The 27,915-nt window shown below is 44.7% G+C and overlaps 1 protein-coding gene across 1 annotated transcript in view; it reads right to left on the minus strand.

Annotated features, from left to right (window-relative positions):
- CTNNA2 (catenin alpha 2) overlaps positions 1–27,915 on the minus strand; it is a gene marked incomplete at its 3' end in the record, with an annotated part of 122,766 nt that overhangs the window by 62,802 nt on the left and 32,049 nt on the right. The window contains exon 4 of the mRNA XM_083367206.1: positions 7,021–7,172. Coding sequence (XP_083223332.1) covers positions 7,021–7,172 — 152 coding nt within the window. The remainder of the gene's footprint in view (positions 1–7,020; positions 7,173–27,915) is intronic.

Here is a 27,915-nt window from a genome sequence, read left to right on the forward strand (position 1 = left end):
CCTCCATTTTTTTTTCAATACTTTCTTTAGGGTTTTATTGCTGAGATGGTTAAAAAAAATGGTTGGGTTAAAGCAGATGGAACAGGGCAACGGTTCTTGCAATGGCCCCTAGAAATAAAGGCAAGGCACAAAGGAGCCAGGTTGATTTAGAGGTTAAGACACCAGGCCAGAAACTGGGAGACGGTGAATTCTAGTCCCGCCTTAGTCATGAAAGCCAGCTGGGTAACTTTTGGCCAATCACCAGGTGATTTGGAATTATAGTCCCGCCTTAGTCATGAAAGCCAGCTGGGTAACTTTTGGCCAATCACCAGGAGATTTGGAATTATAGTCCCACCTTAGTCATGCAAGTCAGCTGGGTAACTTTCAGCCAGTCACCAGGTGATTTGGAATTATAGTCCCACCTTAGTCATGAAAGCCAGCTGGGTAACTTTGGGCTAGTCACCAGGAGATTTGGAATTATAGTCCCACCTTAGTCATGCAAGTCAGCTGGGTAACTTTTGGCCAATCACCAGGTGATTTGGAATTATACACCCACCTTAGCCACGAAAGCCAGCTGGGTAACTTTCGGCCAATCACCAGGCGATTTGGAATTATAGTCCCACCTTAGTCATGCAAGTCAGCTGGATGACTTTGGGCCAATCACCAGGAGTTGCTGAGTTCTAGGCTTGCCTTAGACATGAAAGCTGGCGAGGCGACTTTGGGCCAATCACTCTCTCTCAGCCCAACCCACCTCACAAAACTGTTGCGGGGAAAATAGGAGGAAGAAGTTGTGTTGGATACATTCACCCCCTTGAGTTATTTGTAAACATAATCAAGGAGGGATACAAAAAAGCAAACAAACAAACAAATAAAAAATAATGAGGACTCTCTCTTCCAGAAGAAAGGGTGGGTGGATTGTCAAGATGTTTTGCTGGGTGTTTTCAAAGTTCTCTGAAGGGCAAACATCTCTTTCCTCCCTGCGAGTCTACACTTTGTTATTCTTCATCTTCTCCTATTAAGCCCCACATTAAATCAGCAGGAGTTCTGCACAGATAGTCAAGATAACCTTAGCTGCGCTGTCTTAACAAGGAGAAGGCAGGGCTTTTTTTAAATTTTTTTTTATCTGAAACGCACTTAGGCATGTTGGATGGTTCAGCAGTGGCTTTTGAAGATCAAAGGACTTCAGGACTCCAAACCATTCCAGATCTCTTTCACTGAGCAATGCACCCCCTCTTCTGCTCACTTCTTCCTCTTCTGCGGGCAGAAGGAAGATCAAACTTCTCTGACAGAATAGCCCAGGGCTGTCTACACAGATGCCCTAGTTGCAACTGAACCGTCATCAGAAGCAGCTACAGGGACTTCCTAGCAAAGGGGACAATTGACATTAAGTATCTCTCTCATTGTAAAACAGTCTTCCTCTATCTGAGGTCCTCCAGATGTGGAACGACAACTGGTGGTGGAACGACAACTGCTGGAATCCTTAGGCCATAGGCTTACTTAACCTGAAGAGCATCAGGAGAAGTCTATGGTGTATGCCAGGGGTCTTCAAACTTGGCCCTTTTATGACCTGTGGACTTCAACTCCCAGAATTCCTCAGCCAGGCACGCTGGCTGAGGAATTCTGGGAATTGAAGTCCACAAGTCATAAAAGGGCCAAGTTTGAAGACCCCTGGTGTATGCTATATTTGCCTATGGTTTATTTGGGAGAAAGGCTATTTGCTAACAACATGGATAATGGAATTCTCATGGGATTGTTCTTCACTTCCTAAGTTGTGTCCGATTCTTTGCAACCCAATGGACCACAGCACACCAAGCCTCCCTGTCCTCCACGGTCTCCTGGCGTTCGCCCAAATTCATGTTCATTGCGTCAATGACTCCATCTAACCATCTCCTCCTCTGCCGTCCCCTTTCTCCTTTTGCCTTCCATCTTTTCCAACATCCAGGTCTTTCCCAAAGAGTCTTCTCTCTTCTCATTAGGTGGCTAAAATGTTTGAGCTTCAGTTTCAGGATCTGACCTTCCAAAGAATAAGCAAGGTTGATTTCTTTTAGGCTCTCTATGGAGAGTCTCAACCATCCAGGTCATGGTTATTCCAAAGGTGCTTTTAGGATTGACTGATTGGGTCTCCTTGAGGTCTAAAGGACCTTCAAGTGTCTTCTCCAACGCCACAATTTAAAAGCATCAGGGGTTTTTTGGGGTTTTTTTTGGCACTCAGCCTTCCTTATATTTATATTTATTAAATTTTTATACCGCCCTTCTCCCGAAGGACTCAGGGCGGTGTACGGGGCAATAAATATTAAAAACGAAGTACAAAAGTTAAAAAACAATTAAATATTATGCCCGATATGGTCCAACTCTCACAGTCATACGTTATTACTGGGAAAAATCAATAGCTTCGACTATACAGACCTTTGTCAGCAAGATGATGTCTTTGCTTTTTAATATGCCATCTAGGTTTGCCATCGTTTATCCTCCCAAGGAGCAAGACTCTTTGAAAAATTATTTTAATTTTAATGTCACGGCTGCTGTCCTCGTCTGCCGTGATCTTGGACCCCAGCAAAATAAACTCTTGTCGCTGCTTCCATTTTTATTCCCCCCCCCTTCTATTTGCCAGGAAGTGATGGGACCGGATGCCATGATCTTAGTTTTCTTAATGTTGAATTTACACTCTTCTCTTCCAGCCTGTTCAAGAGGCTCTTGAACTCCTCTTCACTATCTGCCATTAGAGTGGTAGAGGGGATAGTGATTGGATGGGATGCTCACACGAACTGCTCTGATCGGATCTTAGGAAAGGATAACACCACCATTGAAAGCAGGAATATCAGCCAGCAGTGATGTTGATGGCTTTGGAGATAGATAGACCAACTTTGGTTTCCTTCCAAGCATTTCCCTAGGGGAGATCCCAGTACATATTGTGACAACACAATGTGTACTAAAGAGTAGATAAAGCAACAGAGGATTGATGCAGTTTGGTCTATGATTTTTTTTTATTTTAAGTTTCGGCTCAAATCGGTCGCTTTCATATGTGATAATTTAAGACTTTTTGTTCTGTACCAGCCTGCTACCGGCCCTGCAGAAAAGGCAGGGACAACCCCTTTTACAAGAAGGCAAGAGGCTGGAATTACGCCTGCCAAATTTATTGCTACAAAAACAAACGGAACAAGATACGAACCAAGAAACAGGAGCTTTAAGAAACAGGAACTATCCAAGCAGGGCCCCTGTCGCTGACTTGGCCTGCCTGCATGGGATGCAGGAGGTAACATAGGACTGGACATCGTGTCGGACTCGGGGCCACCAGAAGGTACGGGAGACCAGGTTCAGGGTCTTGAACAGGCCAAAATGCCCCGCCGCCGGGTTATCGTGACACTGGCTGAGGATGAGTCCCCTGAGTGGCCCTCCCGGAACGTAGAGCCGGTCACGATAATACAAGAGTCCATCTGTGACCGTCCAAGGAGAATCTGGCCCCACCTCCTCCTTTCGAGGAGCCCCATTGCCTTCCTCTGTTTACTCCTAATTGACTGCCTCCTGCGTTGGGCGTCCTTGAACAGGACCAGCTGTGGGTCATCTTCATCCATGCTGTCAGGCTCACACAGCTGGGTCTGCGTCGTAACCAGGTGGGAGGGGCCTGGCTGAGGGCTCTCATCAGCAAGCTCTCCAACCCCCTCAGCAACCTCTCCAACACCCCCCTCCTCCTCTGAATCATCCGACCCAAATGCCGAACCCACAGGCTGACCCTGAATCACAACACTTTTCTACTCCGTCCCCCCATACAGGGAGTCCTCGCCCTACGACCACAATTGAGCCCAGAGTTGATGTTGCTGAGTGAGAAATTTGTTAAGTGAGTTCGGCCCCATTTGACAACTTTTCTTGCCCCTCCCCCCTTTGTTAAGTGAATCACTGTAGTTGTTAAATGGGTAACACGGTTGTTAAGTGAATCTGGCTTCCCCATTGACTTTGCTTGTCAGAAGGTCACAAAAGGGGATCCCATGATTCTGGGACACTGCAACCGTCATAAATAGGAGTCAGTTGAAAAGCATCTGAATTTTGATCACGTGAGTCTGGGGATGCTGCAACGGTCGTAAGCGTGAAAAATGGTCACAAGTCACTTTTGTCAGGGCCGTTGTAACTTGAAACAGTCACTAAACGAACTATTGTAAGTCCAGGACTACCTGTATTTTTTTTACTGAAGAGTTTTAAAATACATTTTTAGAACATATACCCCAACTCCCCCACCCCCCTCCCCATCTCTCCCTTCCCAACACCCGCCCCCCGACTTCCCAGAACTGAATACAGGGTATTACATCACACAATCTCAATCTAAAATATTCTAATTACTATAATTACTCTTTAAATCCTATCGCACTTTAACTCTCCTTAACCATAGAAAAGATAAATAATATATCCTCTAATTATAATGACTAAAAACTATTCATATGCTAAATGATACTTTGTAGTCCCATATTTATTCTGAATATAATCAATCCATCTTCTCCATTCCGCTATATATCTTTGTTGTGAGTGGTCTTTCACATATGCCGAGATTTTGGCCATTTCTGCCAAGTTCGAAACTTTCGAAGTCCGTTCTTCTATAGTAAGGACTACTTGTATTTTGACTTTAAAAAAAAAACACCAATTGAGGCTGATTGCAAGCTAGTGAGGAAAAACCCGGAAACCCATACACAAAATGAGTCCTTCTGTTATTGCCCTATTAAATTTATTAAGGAGGAGAAGAAACCTGCTAAAATTAAATCAGTTGCTTACTCGGGGTTGAAATGACAGTTCCTTACCTGAATACGTGCTGAAGCCTCTCCCTCTGGAGATTCAGACAAGCAGCTAGTTAATTTATTTAGTCATTTAGATATTAAAAATACCTATCTTCCTCTCTTGAGTTCTGTACAAGTATTTAAAGGAATACAAGCGGTTTTAATGTGCCCGGCACAATTGAAAACCAGACACCAAGACAGACAACTGGGAAAATGAAAGTATGTTGGGTGAAAAGGAAGCGGTTACCGCGTGATTAGTTTTTGAAAACTGATCTGTATTGAACTGCTGATTATTAAAGGGCAGCTGATTGACAATCTCCTGGCTTCGCTAATGGGGCTGCTTTATACCGAAGTACACAAACTGGCAATTAGCTTAGCCAATTTGCCGTTGCTGTGATATGTGCAAGGGGAAAGAAGAGAATTCTCCACCATTAACGCTGACAACGGTCCAAGCGATGAGAAATCAAGACAGAATTGTGGGTGGGAGGGGTGATTTTTTTGGGGGGATAGGCGGGTGGAGAGGAAGGAAGGTATATTGACAGATATTTCGTAAGAAGATTAGGGACCTGGAGGCTGAAACATACGATAAACAGTTGCAGGACCTGAGTATCTTTAGTTTAATCAAAAGGAGGACTAAGGATCCTTCAACGTCTTTAATCAGTCGTTCCACCAATTGATTGTTCTCACTGTCAGGAAATGTCTCCTTAGTTCTAGGTTGCTTTTCTCCTTGATTAGTTTCCATCTGTTGCTTCTTGTGCTGCCTTCAGGTGCTCTGGAGAATAGCTTGATTCCCTCTTCTTTGTGGCAGCCCTTCAGATATTGGAAGACTGCTATCATGTCACCCCTCTTCCTTCTTTTCATTAAACTAGGTAAGGTAAAGGTTCCCCTGCACATGCGTGCTAGTCGTTTCCAACTCTAGGAGCCAGTGCTCATCTCTGTTTCAAAGCCGAAGAGCCAGCGCTTGTCCGAGGATGTCTCCATGGTCATGTGGCCGGCATGACTAGACGCCAAAGGCGCATGGAACGCTGTTACCTTCCCACCGTACTGGTCCCTATTTTTCTACTTGCATTTTTACATGCTTTCGAACTGCTAGGTTGGCAGAAGCTGGGATGAGTAACAGGCAGCACTCGGGATTCGACCCGCCAAACTGCCGACCTTCTGATCAACAAGCTCAGCGTCCTAACCCACTGAGCCACCGCATCCCTATTTTATTAAACTAGACATACCCAATTCCTGCAACCATTGTTTTTTTTTTTTGTATATTTTGGCCTCCAGTTCCCTAATCGTCTTTGTTTCTCTTCTCTGCAGAACCTGGAGGCAGAGTTAAAAGAGGGATCAGCCTAGAATCCCTATGTAACCAGAAGCAAAATAAGTCCAACCTTGGTTGAAATTTCGTTGACCCTAATCTAACCTTAACCATCCAACATGGTGCTAACAGTTATTGAGAATATTCCTGCGCATAGGCACGAACAGCAATAAATCAGTTAACTGGATTTTTAGTGATGGACCTGATCTTTTGCACTGGACAAAAATAACTATAGTAAGGCTAGAGTGATTAAGCATGCAACACTGGGAAGACCAATTTACCCTGATTTCTGTTATTGTACTTACATTTTTTTAAGTATCTTACCCAATAAAATGTGTATTGTCCTCCTTATAAAAAGGACAACATTAGGTATTTTACCTGTTAGGAAGCCAACATTTTAGAAACAGCAGAGGAGATAAAATCTGTTTGTAAATCGAAAACATAATTGTGCTTTCTTATTTATTCTGGGGAATGCTTCCGTTTCAGACAAATCTTGTCTCTTGTGCATCTCATATTTCCCAATGAAGTATACAGGTGGTCCTTGACTTGCATTTGTTTAGTGACCTTTTGAAGCTACAATGGCATGGGAAAAAATGACTTATGACCTTTTTCACGCTTATGACCGTGGCAGCATCCCCATGGCCACATGATCAAAATTCAGACGTTTGGCAACTGGTTCATATTGATGATGGCTGCAGCGTCCTGGGGTCATGTGATTATCTTTTGGGACCTTCTGACAAGAAAAATCAGTGAGGAAGCTGGATTCACTGAATAGCCGTGTCACTAATTTGACAAGTGCAGTGATTCACTTAACAACTGTGGCGAGAAAGGTCGTAAAATAGGGCAAAACAACTGTCTCTCTCTTAACAGTTGAAATTTTGGGACCAATTGTGGTCACAAGTCAGAGGATGACCCGTACAACTCCCCTTGATGTGATCCCAATGAAGGCGGGGAAAAAATATATATCTTACATACCCTGATCATCAGTACTGCTTTCCTGATGTCCCGAACACCATCATAAACCAAGCGAGAGGCGTCAATGAACTCATTCTCTTCAAACGGTTGTGGGATGTTTGAACTCAGGGCCTCAATCGCGACTTCCACTTGTTCAGCAAAACGCGGCATCACTAAATGAAACCAGAGGAAAGGCAGTGAGAATGTAGGTTTCCTTGTGTGACATTAGTGCTTCCCCACGGCTTGGAAGGTGATGGTGCTGCAGCATCAGAGTGTTGTTGCAATGGTGACCTGGGAAGGGATCCAAGAAGAAATGCCCCCCATCATCTCAAGATTAAGTGGACAAAGTATTTAGCAGGTAAGGTGAGGACAGCAAATTGTGCAAATTTACAAGACTTAAGCAACAATTGTTTGGATCCTTCAGAAGGCTTTTCAGCTACAAAGGTCTGCTCCATCACGGAGATCTTATTCCAGAGCAGGACGATCAAGGAAGAACTGGAGATGTTTGCAAGATCCAGTGGTTTCTAGCAATCCATCGTGGAAGCAGGTGGCTACCAAGTTGCTCAGCCATCCACTCAATCCTGTGGGATCCTGGGTGCTCTCTGAGCTTCATGGTTTTCTTGAAGACGATTCATGACCCCACTAGGTAACATCATCAGTCTAGAAGGTTGCAGGGTTTACTCTCTGAAGCCCGCTCCCTTCTAGCATCGGTGACGTTACCTAGCTGGGTCTGCAAGAAAATCACCAAGCTCAGAAAGCACCAAGGATCCATCCCACAGCTATAAATAGTCTCCCCTATCAATTCAATACTGCATGTTTCTTTCAGGATGGGGAATTATCATTTATATGGTTAGTAGTTGTTTGGGGGTGTTGGAGTGCAGATGATTGCCTTCTGGAACATCTAACTTGGCATGATGCGAGTCAGTCAAGCTCAAAACGGGTGCTGAGGACTGAGTTACGGTACCTGAATGGATCTTGAGGTTTTATCATTTCAAGCTTTGCCCACCCAGTCCTAAAATCGTGCCTTAACACTGACACGAGCGAAGGTGACATATGTACTCTGAAACCTTATGGATATTCTGCAAGGGGATATCAACCTAAATTTGGTTCCCTTATAGATTTGTGGAACAAAGACGTTCAGCCTCTGAAATTTGTAAGAGGAACCGACGGGAGCATGCATTGGTGTTTAAATAATCTACTTGCTATCATAGTTTTAAAATATTCTGAGTCAGTTCTTGACTCACCAAAGAAATTCTGATTATTATTTAAAAAAAAAATAGCATGTGCTTCTGGATGAAAAAGGATGGGTAGAAATGTGCATTTAAAATGTACTGATGCGAAATTTCCTACTGCGTTTCTCTTTAATCTGAGGATCAGGAAGAAATGAGAATGGAAAGAGTTAAGGTCAAATACAAGCAGTAACATCAGGGACCAGAAAAATCATTGAACACTCATCCTTACATTATTGGACATCTGCCATATCATAGTTATCCATAGCTACGTGCACAGCAAGGATTTTAAAGCTCTTTTGGAGAAAAAAAAACACTCCAAATTCAACACACCATCTAAAGAGGATTTCACCAACCAATTCCAGCTTCTAATGGAACTGAAATAAAGATGATCAGAACTGGCTTGTGAAGATGATGGCATTTGCAGAGATGGCTAAATTAATTTCTTTGATGAGAGGGGGAAAAAAAGTATATGTATGGCTGACTAGAAAACAACCACATAGACGTTTTGCATGAAGTAGAAAAAGATGCATTAATAATTTGTGGTTTTGATGATTGAAAAAAACAAATAGTAGGGAAAAATGGACTGTTTTGTTATCAAAGAGTAAGAGTTAATGTTAAAAAGTATAATAAGCACAATTATTTACTGCAGAAGAAATCAGAAGCTGCTTTTTTCTATTTTGGGGGGAGGGTGTTCTGTCTTTGTGAATATTTCTAGCACTGTGTTTTTTATTTTCCCTTTCTTGTGTTTGTTTTTACGTTCTTGCTAAAACTTTTAATAATGCACACTCAGGGACACACAGTGAACTCAAAATGATCTTGGGCAAGGTTTAAGAAGCGTGGATTTCAGTTCCCAGAATCCCCCAGCCAGCATGCTAGATTTATATATTCTCCTGCCTCAATTTTTGTTATTTAAATTTAAATTATTTAAATTTAAAATATTTAAATTTAGTAGCTAGAACAGTGGGGTTTGTGCAGGGATCCAGAACACACGATCATAGTTGATTAATGGGAGAGGGCTGGCACCTACGTGAGGCAATCTGCACTGTGATTGGTTGCTAGGGGTGTGGAGGGGGCGTTTCCCTTTTTTCCCGCCTTTTTCTTCTGTGTGCTGTGTGATTTACCTCACGACATTAGTGAGGCGCCTGAGTATCTTGTCTGCTGCAAATATAGATGTAAAATAAATTTATTTATGTAAAACCACAAGTTCTTGAAAGCATCTCTGACATCATTTGGGCACCAGCAGCTCAATTCCCTGACAATTTTTCTTTGCAGTAAACTGTGTAACGTGGGCCAAAATGAGAGATAAATGATTTAAGGTTTTTCCTCTCCCTCTTCCAGTGCTAAAAACTGAAGCAATAGTTGCCTTCAAGTTCATCAAAAAGCTAAAAAGTCCCTCAATCCCAGCTGACTATAGAATATGAAAGCTGCGAATGGCTTTATATGAGCAATTGGCAGTATTAATGGTTGAGCCATACATTCATATTTTATGAATCCATGCATAACTGGCACATTCAATATTTATTTCTGCAATACATATTTATATACTGTATATAGGCCTCGGGATGACTTTTGTAGCCAGCAAAGGCGGGGGCGGGGGGGAGTCGCAGAGGGCTAGTTTGCTGATTTGTATGGCAAACTATTTTTTTTGAAATGGAAAATGGGTACACAACTGGGTCAGACAGCACGAATTTGGAGTATTCGCTTGCCTGCCTGTGTCTTATCTTGCAATGTCAGCATGGCTGCCATGCCTTCTTTTTCCTTTAAATTGTAGCATGGGAGGTACAAGATGGAGTTGCATAGCCGCTCCCTATCTCTGAACAAACCCTACTTGCCTGGGGATCCTGAATGCAGTTATAGGGCTTGGAAACATGGAAGTATGTTAATCTAAATCTAAATTATTTACGAAATGACATGGGATGTGCTAAGGCTGGGTCCTAGACCCTCAATGGGATTGCCAATTGGAAGGGAACTTGGAGGTCTTCTAGTCCAACCCCCTGCTCAAGCAGGAGACCCTACACTATTTGGGAGAAATGGCTGTCGAGTCTCTTCTTAAAAACCTCCAGTGTTGCTTAGACTATGAGTTGCTTTGCATGTTGGAAAAGAACGGACCAGAACAGAATAACGGAGTTGGAAGGGACCTTGGAGGTCTTCTAGTCCAACCCCCTGCTCAAGCAGGAGACCCTATATCATTTCAGACAAAAGGTTGTCCAATCTCTTCTTAAAAACCTCCAGGGTTAGAGCAACCACAATGTTTGGTGGCAAGCTGTTCTACTGGTTAATTGTTCTCCCTGTCAGGAAATTTCTCCTTATTTCTAGATTGGTTCTCTCCTTGACGAGTTTCCATCGGTTGCTTCTTGTCCTGCCTTCGGGTGCTCTGGAGATTAGCTTGAATCCCTCTTCTTTGGGGCAGCCCTTCAAATATTGGAACGCTGCTATCATGTCCCCCCTCGTCCTTCTCTTCATTAAACTAGACATACCCAATGCCTGCAACCGTTCTTTGTATGTTTAAGCCTCCAATTCCCTAATCATCCTTGTTGCTCTTTTCGGCACTCTTTCTAGAGCCTCAACATCTTTTTTATATGGTGGCGACCAAAACTGGATGCAGTATTCCCAGTGTGGCCTTACCAAGGCATTATAAAGTGATACTAAGACTTCAAGTAATGTTGATTCTAAAGGAGGTGAAAGGTTTGGCTTCATAGTAAAGTCAAGTCTTTGTGGTGTTAATTCTTGGCGATCTCTGGAGCACCCTTCTGAGATTTCCTGGGCAATAAGACGGGCATGGGGGGGTTGAAAGGGGGAGGTGGGCAATTACAGAAATATGCCACTTGGCTTAAAAGCCACCCTATGCTTTGCCAGGAATCAATTAAGTTCACCGGAAGAACGGGAGGGAGAAACAACTTTCAAGTATTAGGGAAGGTTTCATTTCTGTACTATTACTAGCAGGGGATAATCATCTGATTGATGTGGCTATATTCCTGTCTGCAATAAAGATTCTTATCTAGCTGAGCTATGGTGATGACTCTACTGCCAAATCAAACAAAGCAGCAGTTGTTGTCTTAGTGCTGAGAGATTTGTGATCGCTGTCAAGTCTTCCCAGGGAATACTTGGTTAAAATAAAAAAAGGTGGCTTGCTATGGCCCTCTAATACTACGTACTGTAGATTTTGACTTCCTAGTTTTAAGTTTAAGTTTATGTTTTTTGAATTTATATACCGCCCTTTTCCCGTAGGACTCGGGGCGGTTTACAAAGTATTTAAAAACGTCAATACAATACAAAAGTTAAAAACAGTTAAAAATAATTAAATTTGATCCCTGAAAAATATAAAACCCCAATTAAAAACTCTCAGCCTGGGCTGGAAAGCTCAAAGAGCCAGGTCTTCAGGTCCTGGCGGAATGACCGAAGGTCGGGGGCAGTCCTAAGCTCCATGGGCAGCTGGTTCCAAAGGGCAGGTGCACCCACTGAGAAGGCCCTCCCCCTGGGTGTTATCCGCTGACAGTCTTTTATCGGCGGCACCCTGAGAAGGCCCTCCCTGTGGGAGCGCACAGGACGAAGGGAACATGATGCCGGCAGCAGGTGTTCCCTCAAATATCCCGGACCCAAGCCATTTAGGGCTTTATAGGTCATGACCAGCACCTTGAATCTCACCCGGAGGGCAACCGGAAGCCAATGCAGCTCAAGGAGCAGAGGTGTTACATGGGAGTATCGGGAAACTCCCATCACAACTCGCGCCGCAGCATTCTGCACCAGCTGAAGCCTCCGAGTGGTCCTCGAGGGCAGCCCCATATAGAGAGCGTTGCAGTAGTCTATACTACTTTGCCTATACTAGCTTCAGAATGTGGAACCAGGAAATACAGGTAGCCCTCAACCTAGGACCACAATTGAGCCCAACATTTCCGTGGTCAAATGAGACATTTGCTGGGTGAACTCTGCGCCATTTTCTTGCCACAGTTGTTAATTGAATCGCTTCGGTTGTTAAGTTAGGTATATGGGTGTTAAGGGAATCTGGCTTCCACGTTGATTCTGCTTTTTCAGAAGGACACAAAAGGGGGACCACACGACCCCCGGACACCGCAACCGTCATAAATATGAGTCAGTTGCCAAGCATCTGAATTTTGATCACACGATCATGGGGATGCTGCAATGGTTGTAAATATGAGCAATGGTCCTAAGCGATGTTTTTTTTTCCAGTGCCATTTGAACAGTCACTAAATTGACTGTTGTAAGTCAAGGACTAACTGTAGTCTGGTGGTCATTTATCCAGGTTTAATTGGGGGCCGACCCTGCTTACTGTTCCACAGTCAATTAAGTTTGGCTAGATACTGAAGTTATTGAAGGCTAAAGAGAGTATCTAGTGAAGGTGACCTAACTAGGATGTTGCCACTAAGGAATTGTGGTTTTTGCATTTTAATTTGTTTCAATTTGTGCTTTTTTTCATTTTTACTATTATTCCAAAACAAAGAAGAAACCAATAGAAGAGATCATTTGTAGCTCAGGGTTGAACAGAATAAGAGAGTTGGAAGGGACCTTGAAGATCTTCTAGTCCAACCCCGCCCCGGCTCTAGTAGGAAATGCCATTTCATACAAATGGTTATCCAATCTCTTCTTAAAAACCTCCAGTGTTGGAGCACCTACAACTTAGCACTCTGGTTGTTTTCTTGCAGATGTTTAATCATCCAGATAGGAAACAACATCAGTGCCAGAAAGGAGCGGGATTGGCTCTCTTTTTATACACGTGACTTGCCCTGTAGGTGTTGGTGGGAATGTCTTGGTAGGTCTTGGTTGTGTAGTATTAATCTTGGATTTACTCTCTGCTTAACTGGTGTTGATTGCTGACCAGGAGGTGTTTTAGCTTTTTGACTTCGCTTTTTGACTGTTTCTTTTGAATGGTATGTAGATGTTGTTTATCTCTATGTGCCTAGTGATGGCTGATTTGCAGAGTACCAGGCTTCCAAGAATTCTCTAGCCATTTTGGACTTGGCTTGGTCTAGGATGCTGACAGTTTCTCAGTTGAAGGAACCACCACTCCCTTCCATCACTGATGATATTACATTGAAATTGTCCTCCTCCTCCTCTTCCTCCAGTCCACAACCCCACTCTCTTCTAGCACTGATATCATTACCTAGTTGGGTAATAAAACATCGGTAAGAAAAAGGACCCACGAAGAGGAAAGGAATCCAAGCAGAGGAACCATCTAAAATGTTATAGGAAAGAGGGAACTTGGGCCAAATAAAATTTCATTTGCAAAATGTTTGGGCGGCAATACCTAAATTGCACTTCACGTATCTCTCTCCAGTTTCATTTTGTTGTTGTTGTTGTTGTTCAAGTTCATTGTTTTGGGTTTTCTCCCTTCCCTCTGTGGCATAAATCACACAGGATACATTAAAAACAAAACTCCCTGCACCACGTTGAGAGTTGTGTTGTCATACAGACTGATAAATCTCGTTGGTGGCTGAGCAACGTGAATGTGTAAACTTTGCTACCCTACTTTATTTTTAATTTTTTTTAGGAATTTTTATTCACTATCACACTTCTATGCCACCCGTCTTGCCGAGACAACTCTTTAATGCCCTTTAATACATGACTTCCAAAATTCGCGTTATCTTAATGTGATCGGAATGTTGTGCTAATGGACCTAAGCCTGTTGATGAATATTCAGTTGGAAAAGGAAGAAGGGTAAGAAATTGCATCCAGTTTCGGTCGCCACGATATAAAAATGACGTTGATGGAAAGGTCGCAGAGAAGAGCAATAGAGATGATGAGGGATTGAAGGTTAAAACCTACAAGGAATGGTTGTGGAAACTGGGAATGTCTAGTTTAATGAAAAGAAGGACTTAGGGCTCACATGATAGCAGTGTTCCAATATCTGAGGAGCTACCCCAAAGAAGAGGGGGGTCAAATTATTCTCCAAAGCACCTGAAAGCAGGACAAGAAGCAACGGATGGAAACTAATCAAGGAGGGAAGCAACCTGGAACTAAGGAGGAATTTCCTGACAGTGAGGACAATTCATCAGAAGTTGCCTCCAGAAGTTGTGGCTACTCCAACGCTGGAGGTTTTAAGAAGAGATTGGACAACCATTTGTCTGAAATGGTATAGGGTTTCCATTTTGAGCAGGGGGTTGGACTGGAGCTGGGCTTCTCAACCAGTGGTACGGGTACCACCTGTGGTACATTGGCACCTGGCAGGTGGTACGCGACCATTATAGAAAAGTGGTAGCGGGGAAGGGGAATGAGCTGAACCGGTGGCAGCACCGCACAAGCCTGAGCGAGAGACGGCGGGAGCTGCAGGGCTGTCAGGGCTCGGCGGTAACGCCAGGATCAGCGCCAGGATCCAGCTGGAGCTCGGCCCTGATCCCAGCGCTTCTGCTGAGCCCAGAAGAGGCGCCGATCAGCTGGAATGTTGCAGCATCTCCAGGGTTTTGTGATTTACAGTCAGATGCTTGGCAACCGATTCATATTTATGACGGTCACAGTGTCCCAGGGTCATGTGAAGGGACCAAAACCCTTTCCAGTGCCACTGTAACTTCGAACAGTCACTAAGCGAACTGTTGTAAGTCGAGGACTACCTGTACTTCATCACTTTTTTCCTTTTTGGGGGGGTCATCATGTTTTTGACCCCCTTGCTTGGCGACTGGTGGTACTCGGATGTTGCCATATCCTAAAAGCGGTACAGTGGGTGAAGAGGTTGAGAAAACCTGGACTGGAACAACCTCCAAGGTCCCTTCCAACTCTTATTCTGTTATTCATTGGTGGCTAAGCAATCCGAATTTGTGACCTTTTCTACCCCACTTTTATTTTCTGGAAAAAAAATAGTATTTACTATCAAATTCTATCTCGCTGAGATGACTACTTATTGCCCTTTAGAACACGCGTTTCAAAATGCATATTATCTTAATGCGATCGGAGTGTGGTGCTAACCAGCCTGATGACGAATATTCAGCTGGAAAGGAAGAAATATTTTTTAATGGGGATCTCTTTTCCCTATATCTTCAACACGGGGGGGAGAACCCTTTTACTTTTAGCGGAAAGGAGTAAATGCAATTACGCCTCCTTTCCATTAACATTTCTAAACTTTATGCATATTTTGAGAGGTTCGATGTGCTCGGAGTTTGGCAAGAGAAATCCGGTATTAAATGGCGCGCTTCCCAGCATGAGTCACCGAGATGAAACCTGTTAACAGGAATGAATCCAAAATAAAATCAGTTATGCCAGACGTGCTCCCTCCGCTGACACACTCTTGTCATACCTTGATGGGTACGTTGTTCAAAGTGTTGCTTGTGTATTCGACTGTGCAGCTCGTAGGCCAGAATTGATTAATTTAAGGGGTGGGGAGGGTGTGGGGGGGGACAAATATATGCAAATAGGCAGCTGGCATGGTTTAAACCAGGGGTGAGGAAGGATGGCTCTTTTATGACTCGTAGACTTCAACTCCCAGAATTCCTGAACCAGCATGGCTGGCTCAGGAATTCTGGGAGTTGAAGTCCACAAGTCCTCAAAGGACCATCCTTCCCCACCCCTGGTTTAAATGATTGCTTCTTATGGTCAAGCAGAGTAATCCATACAGTAGATTATTGAAGGAATAATGGGTAGTCCTCAACTTACAGCAGTTCGTTTAGTAAGAGTTCAAAGTTACGAGGACACCTAAATAATTGACTTAGGATGGTTTTTCACGCTTTACGACCATTGCAGCACCCCTGTGATCCCATGATCAAAACTGGATGCTTGGCAACTGGCATGTATTTATGATGTCCTGGAGATCACGTGATTGACTCAGCCTTCCATCCTTCCGAGGTAGGTAAAATGAGGACCCAGATTGTTGGGGGCAATTAAGCTGACTTTGTAATAATGCCGCTTGGGGTGTGTGTGTGTGAAAGCCCTAATAAGCAGGCATATACATAGAATGAAGGCTACTGCTAAGCTTGTAAGCCGCCCTGAGTCTTCGGAGAAGGGCGGGATATAAATGGAGTTAAAATAAAAAAATAAAATAAATTTCCCCTTTTGCGCCCTTCCGACAAGCAAACTCAAACGGGGAAGCCAGATTCTCTGTACAACCGCGTTACTAACTTAACGACGGCGGGGATTAACAACGGTGGCAAGCAAAGTCGTGAGAGGGGGCAAAACTGACTTAACAAAGTGTCTCGCTTAGCAGCAGAAACTTTCTGCCCTTATGCAGAAAGGGCTAAAAGTCATTCTTTGGGGGCAGGAAATACCCTTTTTGAGTTCAAAAACGGGAGGAAAAAGGAACAACCAAAAATTATTTGCCTGATGAGAAGCGGGGGAAAAAAATAATGAGCCACTTATCCTAAAGCCCCATGGACCACTGCCTTATCTCAGCATGGGAGATAAGCCACCCCAGCATTGCTCTCTGGTTAAAATCCACAGGCTAGCTAAGAGAGAAAGAGGGGGGAACGGAGGGAAAGGGAGATTAAAAAAAAGGGGGGCGTAAGGAAGAGAGAAAGAAAGAGAAGGAGAGAAAGAGAGCAAAAGAAGGGAGAGAGAAAGAAGGAGAGAGGGAGGGGGAGAGAAAGAGAAAAAGGCTGGGAGGAAAAGAAAGAGAGGGAGAGAGAGGGAGAGGGCGAGGGAGGGAGGAAGAAAGAGAAATAGAGGGAGGGAAAAAGAGAGAGAAAGAGAAAAATGGGGAGGGAAGGAGAGAGAAAAAGAAACGGAGGGAGGGAGAAGGAAAGGGAGGGAATGAAAAAGGGGAGGAGGGAGAGAGAGAGAAAGAAGGGGAGAGACAGAAAAAGAGACAGAAAGAGGGAATGAGAGAGAGAAAGAGAAGACGGGAATGGAGGGTGGGAAAGAGAGAGTGTCAGGACCCACCCCAAACCACGTCTTAGGAAGACAAAATTCTTAGAGTCAAATCTATTCCAAAAAGAATCTTTACTATGACATGCTTGGTTGTAGGAAACGAGACAGGACTTAATATTATTCCACGAAGTAAACCCTTATAAAGAGTTCCCGGTTTAACCCCCCTGAACCCCATTTGGTCAGTCCCCCATCCTTTATCTCGTATCATCCCTCTCGTGGGAAAAAGGAACTTAGGACCCTTCATGTTTATTGCTGTCTTCCGTGACAAAAGCCAGATGCTAGCCCCCCCCTTTTGTTTCCCCAGTTCAAAAGGCTTCTCCTTTCCTTTGAAATGCCTAATACCGGTTCAATACACATCCATTCTCTTCTCTTCGGGAGATGGCAGAATCCATGGAATAATGTTTGAAACATTCCATTTATGAATATGATATAAATGGATTCTGACAGAGAGAGAAAAAAACAGGGGAAGGGAAGGAGAGAGAGAGAAAGAGAGGGAGAGAATACTTAGTCGCAGTGCTTTTTTTGTAAAAGAAAAAGGTGCCGGAACTCACACATGTCATACAACCCGCCTTGCCTACCCTACAAGGTTCCATCCAAAAAAAGGTGCCGGAACTCCGTTCTGAGCGTTCTATGAGGAAAAAAAAGCCCTGCTTAGTCGACTTAAGTCATTTGAAAGACTGCATCTTTGGCTGTCTCTCCTTCTCCTGCACCGTCCGGCCTCCCTTTGCCCACTCAGATGCAATCATCCCCCTTTCTCAAAAAAAATAACACCTAACGGACATGCAAACACCAGATCACGATTTTAAAAAAGGGACAGGCCAACGGAAGATAAAGACAGAAAAACCTCGACCTAAATCTATTTTGTTGTCTGGAAATAGACCCGCTCTCTTAACGGGGATCTGCAGTTATTTGGTTATCAGGTTTTTGAAATAAGCCCTTTCCATCCTCCAGCTGGCATTTGTCAGAAGTTAAATTTCTTTTTCTTTTTTTTTACTGGGCATTATTACTGACACTACTGTTGTGGACACTAAGTTGATGTTGAACTTAATTACGGCAGCAAGACTTTTAGTAGGGCAATACTGGAAGAAGGAAGAACTGCCGACTATAGAAGAATGGACTTTAAAAGTTTCCAACCTGGCGGAAATGGCAAAGATCTCAGCGTACTTGAAAGACCATTCCCAAAAGAGATATATTGTGGAGTGGAAAAAATGGATTGATTATATCCAGAATAAATATGGGACTAAAAAGTTTCATCTAGCATTTGAATAAGTATCGATGTGATATTTATATTGCTTGTAGTTATTTTATAAGAGTTAAAGTGCGATAGATTTAATAGCTTATTGTTGTTTGCATAAGGTAGATTATGATTGTTTGTATTTTTATACCTTGTATTTAGCTCTGGGAAGTCGGGGAGGGGGGAGGGGGAAGGGAGGGAGGTGTTGGGGAGGGTTGGGGAGAGGGGAGGGGGTTGGGAGGGGTTTTGTTTTGTTAAAAAAATGTATTGTAAAACTTTTCAATAAAAAAAAAGTTAAATTTCTTTTCTTCGGGGAAAGCAAATAGCCTTGGCCTCGTGGAAAGGTAGTTATTGCAAACAGCAAACAAACTCAAGAAGCTTGTTGAGCCCTCCCTTCTCTGCGTCTTCCATTTCTGAAATTGTTACGGGAGGAAAGAATGAAAGAACAGTGACATTTTATTTAGCTTTGCAGTGTTGGTCAGAGGCTCCCTCTACCAGGACTGTAAATTTCATGTCAGAGGAGTCTGAATATTTCATGGAAGTTTTATGATATCTAACTCCGATATAAAAAAAGCTTCATGCTGCACAATTTCTATCTCGTTGGATCCGGCTGTTCCAGACATAATTAAAAGACAGCAAGCTTTGCAGGGAATTATAAAGGGATATAAGTTGACACAGGCAATTAAACAAGTTGACACAGGCCATTAAACAAGCATACCTTCCATAGTAAAAAAACAACAACCAAAAAACAAAAAAAAAAACCCAGAGAGGTCAAAAATGCTCCAAACCTGGCCAGTTAGGACCCTGGTTTTTAATCTCTATGAATATTAGCACATTAAGGTTATTATCCCAAAGGTGCTTTTTTATTTTCTTTTCAAAAGGCAAAAACGGACTTTGTTTTTCTTGAAGACGTTTTGCTTTTCATCCAAGAAGCTTTTTTTTTCTCGTTCTGACTTATATTTATATTCCTTGCAGACAGCTGGTCATTTGCAATTTTTTGTAGAAAGTCGTCGATGCCACCTGGAGGTTCATCTGTGCCCTCAGGGTCACCTGAGTAGCGCAAATGGGTGTGGAGCCTTCTTGGAACTGCTGAAAGGACAGTGTTGTAAACAGGAGACAGGTGGTGTCATGTCCCTCCCCCTTCTGTTGAGAGAGGGCTGTTCAGTCTTAATGTAGATTTATTTATTTATTTATTTTATTTTAATTCCATTTATATCCCGCCCTTCTCCGAAGACTCAGGGCGGCTTACAAGCTTAGCAGTAGCCTTCATTCTATGTATATGCCTGCTTATTAGGGCTTTCACACACATCCCAAGCGGCATTGTTACAAAGTCAGCTTAATTGCCCCCAACAATCTGGGTCCTCATTTTACCTACCTGGGAAGGATGGAAGGCTGAGTCAACCTTGAGCCTGGTGGGACGCGAACCTGCACTAATTGCAGGCAGCTGGTGTTACTTAAGGAGGCATTAGCCCACTGCTCCACCAAGGCCCCTTTGACCCCTCTTTCAAACCAGCGGTCCTCTCTGTGCAGAACGTGGACTTTGCTGTCTTCAAAAGGGTGGCCTTTGCCTTGCAAACGCCGATGGACTGCTGAATCTCATCCTCATGGCTTGGTTCTCCTATGTTGTGCCGTGCGTTTGTGAAGTGGTGGTTTTGTTTCTCCAACGTACAGATCCGCACACGGTCTCCCTGCATCGTACCGCATATATCACACTGCTCCATGTGCGTCTGGGTGGTTGATCTCGCAGTGGACAAGGGTAAATTGCAATAGCACTTATATACCGCTTCCACAATGCTTTACAGCGGGGCTTTTCAACCTTTTCACCCATTGTACCACTTTTAGGATATGGCAACATCCGAGTACCACCGGTCGCCAAGCAAGGGGTCAAAAACTTGATGACCAAAAAAAAAAAAAAAAAAAAAAGTGATGAAATACAGGTAGTCCTCGACTTACGACAGTTCGCTTAGTGACTGTTCGAAAGTTACCATGGCACTGAAAAAAGTGTCCCCCAAGCCACAGATGAGCAAGACACCTGCCTGCCCGCCCGGCGGCGCTCTTCCTCCTGTCCGAGGTTTTCATGGTTGTGAGCATTTCTGTTGAGGATTGGCAGCGAGGGGTGGGGTGGGGTGGGTGTTTGGTTTTTATCCCCCCCCCCCGTCTGCTGGGTGGTTGCAGCAGGTTTTGGTCATTTCACATGACCCTGGGACACTGTAACTGTCATAAATATGAATTGGTTGCCAAACATCTGAATGTACATCACAAAACCCTAGAGATGCTGCAACATTCCAGCTGATCGGCGCTTCTTCGGAGCTCAGCAGATGCAGCGGGATCAGTGCCGAGCTCCAGCTGGATCCTGGCGCTGATCCTGGTGCTTCCGCTGAGCCCTGAGAGCCCTGCAGCTCCAGCCGTCTCTCGCTCAGGCTTGTGCGGTGCTGCCATTCCTTTCCCCCACTACCACTTTTCTAGGATGGTCGCGTACCACCTGCCAGGTGCCAATGCACCACAGGTGGTACCCGTACCACTGGTTGAAAAGCCCTGCTGTAAGCCACTGAATGAGTTTTGCTCCGTGTGGCAGCTGAGTCATTTCTAAGTCTGGACTTTTCACCTATATATATATCAGAGACAGGTATGGAAAGTTTTATATCAAAGTATTATATTTTCTTCCTTATATTGCTTCCATTTCCCCTAAACATTGACAGAATCCAATCTCCACTAGACAATTGACGCTCAAGCTGAAACTAAGTTAATCAAGTAAAAATACCAAACGGGGAAATCTTTTACTGAAATTTCCTTGAACCCCCAAATAGGCTATCCAGACTTAATCCACACATCGTGTGCTTGAAATCAACCGACTCCTTTCCATGCAGCTGTCTCGTGTCTTTCTTGCAAAACCCTAGCTTGGATCAGGACCCTCAAATTTCTTGCACAAATTAAAATCAATCAGAATAGAGCTGGAAGGGACCTTGGAGGTCTTCTAGTCCTACCCCCTGCTCAAGCAGGAGACCCTATACCATTCTGGAGAAATGGCTCTCCAGTCTCTTCTTAAAAGCCGCCAGTGATGGAGCACCCACAACTTCTGGAGGCAAGCTGTTCCACCGGTTACTTGTTCTCGTTGTTAGGAAGTTTCCCCCTTAATTCCAGGTTGTTTCTCTCCTTGATTAGTTTCCATCCGTTGTTTTTCATCCTGCCTTCTGGTGCACAATTCCTTGCGCGCAAGGAAACAAAGGATTCTGCATTTAAACACCTCAACCTCATGCCACTCAGCAATTACCTAGTGGATTCTAAAATGTGCCTTTGTCTAGAAGTGCCAGTAATTAATTGTCCTTAATCAATTCCTTCTTTTAATTATGTCATCAATCCATCTAATTCTGCGCCGAGGAGGTGTAAGCGTCTCTTGGGAGAGCTTATGAAACAAGGGTTGACAGAAGAAGGGGAAATAAACGTCTCCTTTCCTGAAATCCAAGATAGCCTATTTTGGGGATCCATTTCCAAGCGTGAACAACACTGGGCCAAATGAAAAGAAATGAGATCCGCAGTGCTGCAGAGGGAAAGCATGTTGGGAAGAGAAATACGTGGTTGAGATCTGGAGCGTTTTGTGATCAGGAAATCAGACCATCGTTGGGTGGAGCTTCTTTACTTAAAGGCAACTGGATTTCCTGATTTTTCTGGAAGACATTTGGCTTCTCATCCAAGAAGCTTCTTCAGTTCAAACCTTATTGTTGCTGTTGTTTACGTGCTAAGTCATGTTCAACTCTTTGCGACCCCGTGGACCACAGCACGCCAGGTTCTCCCCGTCCTGCACTGTCTCCCGGAGTTTGTCCAAATTCACGTTCATTGCGTCGATGACTCTATCTAACCGTCTCCGTCCCTTTTCTCCTTTCTCCTTCCGTCCTTCCCAACATCGGGGTCTTTCCCGAGGAGTCTTCTCTCCTCTCATTAGGTGGCCAAAGCATTTAAGCTTTGTCAGGGTTATTTCCTTTAGGATTGACTGATTGGATCTCCTTGCAATCCAAGGGACCCTCCAGAGTCTTCTCCAGCACCACAAGTCGAAAGCATCAATTCTTCAGTGCTCAGCTTTCCTTCTGGCCCAACTCCCACAGCCATGCATTAGGTCGGGGATAGGCAACCTTGGCTCTTGTATGACTCGTGGACTTCAACTCCCAGAATTCCTGAGCCAGCCACGCTGAGGGGAAAGGGAAAGGTTTCCAAGCTGAGCCATGCTGGCTCAGGAATTCTGGGAGTTGAAGTCCACGAGTCATAAAAGAGCCAAGGTTGCCTACCCCTCGGTTAGGTAAAGGTGAAGCTTTCCCCTTTCCAGGCATGTTTGGCTCTAGGGGGCTGTGCGCATCTCTGTTTCTTAGTCCAGGGAGCCAGTCTTGTCCAAAGATGCTTCCGTGTTCATGTGGCCAACATGACTATACCCGGAGGTGCACGGAACGCTGTTCCCTTCCCACCAAAGCGGTACCTATTTACCTACTCGCATTTGCATGCTTTCAAATTGCCAGAGGGGCAGCAGCTGGGGTGAAGAACGGGCGGGCGGTTGTGCAGCGGTCGACTCTCGCACCTGGCCTGTCAGCTTTCTAGCGGACAGGTTCAGCATCTTTAATCACTTGGCCACACTACTGGGAAAGCCACAGCTCTGGGAAAGCCATAGCTCTGACGACATGGACCTTTGTCGGCAACTGGACAGCTAACAACAAAAATCTATCATATAATAAAACCGCTAAAAAAATTCATGGCAGCAACAATATAACCAGATGAGCCATCTCCAGGTGTGGTCCCCAGGCTGGCTGACAAAGCCACACCTTTTGGTCCTTTCAGAAAAGCAGCAAGCGTAGGGGCCAACCCTACCTCAGGGATAATGATGTTCCATTAAGAAGGGGCCCATTCTCGTGGTTCCACCAGATGACAATCCCTAATCGAGGGGACCTTGATTTTTTTTAAAAAAAACATGTAATTAATTCACCCCAAGAATTGGAGGAAAAGTGTTCTTCTCGTTGGGGGAAGAAAGAGACGAGATGGATTGGTTCAGAACAGACCCATCCATTCAACTGCTCTGAAGTTCTGCTGCTTGTCAGGAGCACTGCATGTTAATTCTGCCAGCTACCAGCAGTTCGATCCTCGAGGCTCAAGGTTGGCTCAGCCGTCCATCCTTCCGACGTCGGTACAATGAAGACCCAGACTGTTGGGGGCAATAGGCTATTTCTGTAAACCGCTTAGAGAGGGCCATAAAGCTCTGTGAAGCGGTATATAAGTCTAAGTACTATTGCTATTATAAGGGATGCAGTGGCTCAGTGGGTTAGGATGCTGAGCTTGTCGATCAGAAGGTCGGCAGTATGGCGGGTCGAATCCCAAGTGCCGCGTAACAGAGTGAGCGCCTGTTACTCGTCCCAGCTTCTGCCAACCTAGCAGTTCGAAAGCATTTAAAAATGCAAGTAGAAAAATAGGGACCACTCCGGTGGGAAGGTAACAGCGTTCCGTGCGCCTTTGGCGTCTAGTCATGCCGGCCACATGACCACGGAGACGTCCTCGGACAAGCGCTGGCTCTTCGGCTTTGAAACGGAGATGAGCACCGGCCCCTAGGGTCGGAAACGACTAGCACGCATGTGCGGGGGAACCTTTATCTTTTTTACCTTTACTATTGCTATTACAGTAAATGGTTGCCCTCTATAGCTCAGAACAGGTCTATGGTCTATATCAGGGCTTTTCAACCTTTGCACCCATTGTACCACTTTTAGGATATTGCAACATCTGAGTACCACCAGTCGCCTAGCAAGGTATGAAAAACTTGATGACCAAAAAAAAAAAAAAAGGAAAAAAGTGATGAAGTACAGGTAGTCCTCAACTTACGACAGTTTGCTTGGTGACTGTTCGAAGTTACAATGGCACTGAAAAAAGCCCCCCCCCCCAAGCCACAGCCGAGCAAGACACCTGCTGCCTGCCTGGCCGCGCTCTTCCTCCTGTCCGAGGTTTTCATTGTTGTGAGCATTTCAGTTGATTGACAGCGGGGGTGTGTGTTTGGTTTTTATTTTTCCCCTCCTCTGCTGGGTGGTTGCAGCAGGTTTTGGTCCCTTCACATGACCCTGGGACACTGTGACCGTCATAAATATGAATCGGTTGCCAAGCATCTGAATGTAAATCACAAGACCCTGGAGATGCTGCAACATTCCAGCTGATCGGTGCTTCTTCTGGGCTCAGAAGCGCCAGGATCAGTGCCGAGCTCCAGCTGGATCCTGGCGCTGATCCTGGCGCTTCTGCTGATCCCTGACAGCCCTGCCGCTCCAGCCGTCTCTCGTTCAGGCTTGTGCGGTGCTGCCCCCGGTTCAGATCATTCCCCTCCCCCGCTACCACTTTTCTAGGATGGTCGCGTACCACCTGCCAGGTGCCAAGGTACTACAGGTGGTACCCGTACCACTGGTTGAAAAGCCCTGGTCTATATAGTGTAGAAACTGTGTAGAAAAGTGTAGAAAATTCATAATTCAGGGCAATAAAATGTTCGTCTTAGGAAAAGGATGAAGGGATGATCAAGAGAGAGCCTGAGGGAGGGGACAAATAGTCGTAAGTCTGGAGTCCCTTTGCACCCATAAATGATCTAAGTCCAGACCACCTTGAATTCCGTTGACTCTTATCTACAACCAATTTGCTCTGACTGTTAGTAGTTCAGATCATTACCATGCAATAAACCTGTTTTCATTTGAACGGCCTGGACTCCTGATTTCCTGCATTTGATACAACGCAAAGGACTTTGGGGCTTCTAGATGGGCCAGTCTTCTTCTTTAAAATCGGAACATCACCTTCTGAATTTAAGAGCTTAATGCTGAGGCTGACCCCCCCACTAGTTAAGTCTTCCTGAATTGTTAACTTACAGCTGTATGACACCCATCCAAATTCGGGTATGTTTAGCGTAATGAAAAGAAGGACCAGGGGTGACATGATAGCAATCTTCCAATATCTCAGGGTTTGCCCCAAAGAATAGGAGGTCAAGCTATTCTCCAAAGCGCCCGAAGGCAGGACAAGAAGCAACGGATGGAAACTCGTCAAGGAGAGAAGCAACCTAGAACTAAGGAGAAACTTCCTGACAGTGAGAACAATTAAACAGTGGAACAACCTGCCTCCAGAGGTGGTGAATGCTCCAAAACTGGAAGTTTTGAAGAAGAGACTGGACAGCCATTTGTCTGAATGGTTATTCTATATTCTATATTCCACCCATTCTCCAAAGTGCCTGAAGGCAGGACAAGAAGCAACGAATGGGAACTCATCAAGGAGAGAAGCAACCTAGAACTACGGAGGAATTTCATGACAGGAAGAAGAATTAATCAATGGGACAGCTGGGCTTTCAGAAGCTGTGGGTACTCCAACACGGGAGGCTTTGAAGAAGAGGTTGGACAACCGTTTGTCTGAAAGGGTCTGCTGCTTGAGCAGGAGGTTGGGCTGGAAGACCTCTGAGGTCCCTTCCAACTCTTATTATTCTATAAAGTCTTATCGCATCACTTTCAATTTCAATCTAACTATAAAGAGCTTGAGGGGAACAAACGCCACTGTTCTACACAAGGTAGCTTTTTCACATGAAGAGCTGTAACTGCAACTCCGGGATTTCTGCAGGAGATAAAACTGGGCCGTTTATCTCAGTGGCACACAAGATCCACAGCATATCCTGGGCTATCAGGTCAAGAAACAAGCCTTGGTCGAATCAAAGCCACTCAAGGCTTCCGTCGAGCATCGGCGGTGTAAAGCCGGTGGCATCTTACGTCTTGATCCCTCTCTGAATCAATCTCCGAGCCATTTGTCAACAGGGCCACATCTAATCGGATTTTCACTCCAAATCTATCTCAGCTAACAGTTGGGTCTGATAGGGAATCTCGCCGTAAGAATACGTTTTTCTTCGTTCCATTTCTTTGCTTCGACGCTGCTCTTTTGTTCTTGAGTCTGTCTCCTCCAGATAAAGCTCACAGCCAAAGAGTCAACCAAAACTTAACTGATAAGAGATTTAGACATGCAGGAAGTCTTTGACATACGACCACAATGGAGCTTGCCGGTTATCACTCTACATCATAAAGGTTGTAAAATGGGTCTGTCAATGATCTGATTTCACAATCTTTTTGTGGTGGTTGTAAAGCAAACACTGCGATTATTAAGTGGACCAATGATTTGCTACAGGCACAGTTTTAGCAAAAAATGGAAGTAAGTGCCAGCTTTCAGCAAAACTGTCATAAAAGGCAGACACTGGGCTAGAGAGCAGGAGACCGTGAGTTCTAGTTCTGCCGTAGACATGAAAGCGGACTGAGGGACTTTGGGCCAATCACCAGGAGACAGTGAGTTCTAGTTTCATCTGAGGCAGAAAAGCCGGCTGGGTGACTTTGGGTCAGTCACCAGGAGATGGTGAGTTCTAGTCTGATCTTAGACAGAAAAGCCGGCTGGGTGACTTTGGGTCAATCACCAGGAGATGGTGAGTTCTAGTCTCTTAGGCAGAAAAGGCTGGGTGACTTTGGGTGAATCACCAGGAGATGGTGAGTTCTAGTCTGATCTTAGGCAGAAAAGTCGGCTGGGTGACTTTGGGTGAATCACCAGGAGATGGTGAGTTCTAGTCTCTTAGGGAGAAAAGCTGGCTGGGTGACTTTGGGTCAATCACCAGGAAATGGTGAGTTCTAGTCTCTTACGCAGAAAAGCCAGCTGGGTGACTTTGGGTCAATCACCAGGAGACGGTGAGTTCTAGTCTGATCTTAGGCAGAAAAGCCGGCTGGGTGACTTTTGGGTTAATCACCAGGAGACGGTGAGTTCTAGTCTCATCTGAGGCAAAAAAGCTGGCTGGGTGACTTTGGGCCAGTCACCAGGAAACTGTGAGTACTAGTCTTACCTTAGCATGAACGTCGATTGGGTGTCTTTGGACCAGTCACTCTTCACCAGTTTGTGGTTAAAATAGGAGGAGGAAGGTGTGTGCGATATGTTATCTGCCTGGAGTTACTTGTAACAATAATAAAGGCATGGAAATAAATGAATGAATGAATGAATGAATGAATGAATAAATAAATAAATAAATAGCGTTCACAAGACCACGGGATGCGGCAAATGGCCGTCCATGCATCTGTGTTGCCGAAGGCTTGACGTTTTAGTCACGGGACTGTGGAGGAGGCCTAACAATCGAAAATTTGAATCTCAATCGTACGTCCTCCTTTTAGGTTGGTCGTAACTTTGGATGACGGTCATATGTCAAGGATTGCCTGTATCTGAAAACCACGCTCCCTGTCCTCCATTCAGTTTCTATGCTTTCGTTAATGAGCGACCTGTTAATTAGCTTATTCCCATTTGTTGTTGTTAGCTGCGAAGTCGTGTCCGACTCATCGCGACCCTATGGACCACGTTCCTCCAGGCCTTTCTGTCCTCCGCCATCTTCTGGAGTCCCTTTAAGCTCAGGCCTACTGCTTCAGTGACTCCATCCAGCCACCTCATTCTCTGTCGTCTCCTTCTTCTCTTGCCCTCAACCTTTCCCAGCATGAGGCTCTTCTCCAGTGAGTCCTTCCTTCTCATTAGGTGGCCAAAGTGTTTGAGTTTTAGCGTCAGGATCTGGCCTTCTAAAGAGCAGTCAGGGTTGATCTCCTCTAGGACTGACCGGTTTGATCGCCTGGCAGTCCAAGGGACTCGCAGGAG

The sequence above is a fragment of the Vipera ursinii genome, assembly GCF_947247035.1.
Source record: "Vipera ursinii genome assembly, chromosome: 7".
NCBI lineage: Eukaryota > Metazoa > Chordata > Lepidosauria > Squamata > Viperidae > Vipera > Vipera ursinii.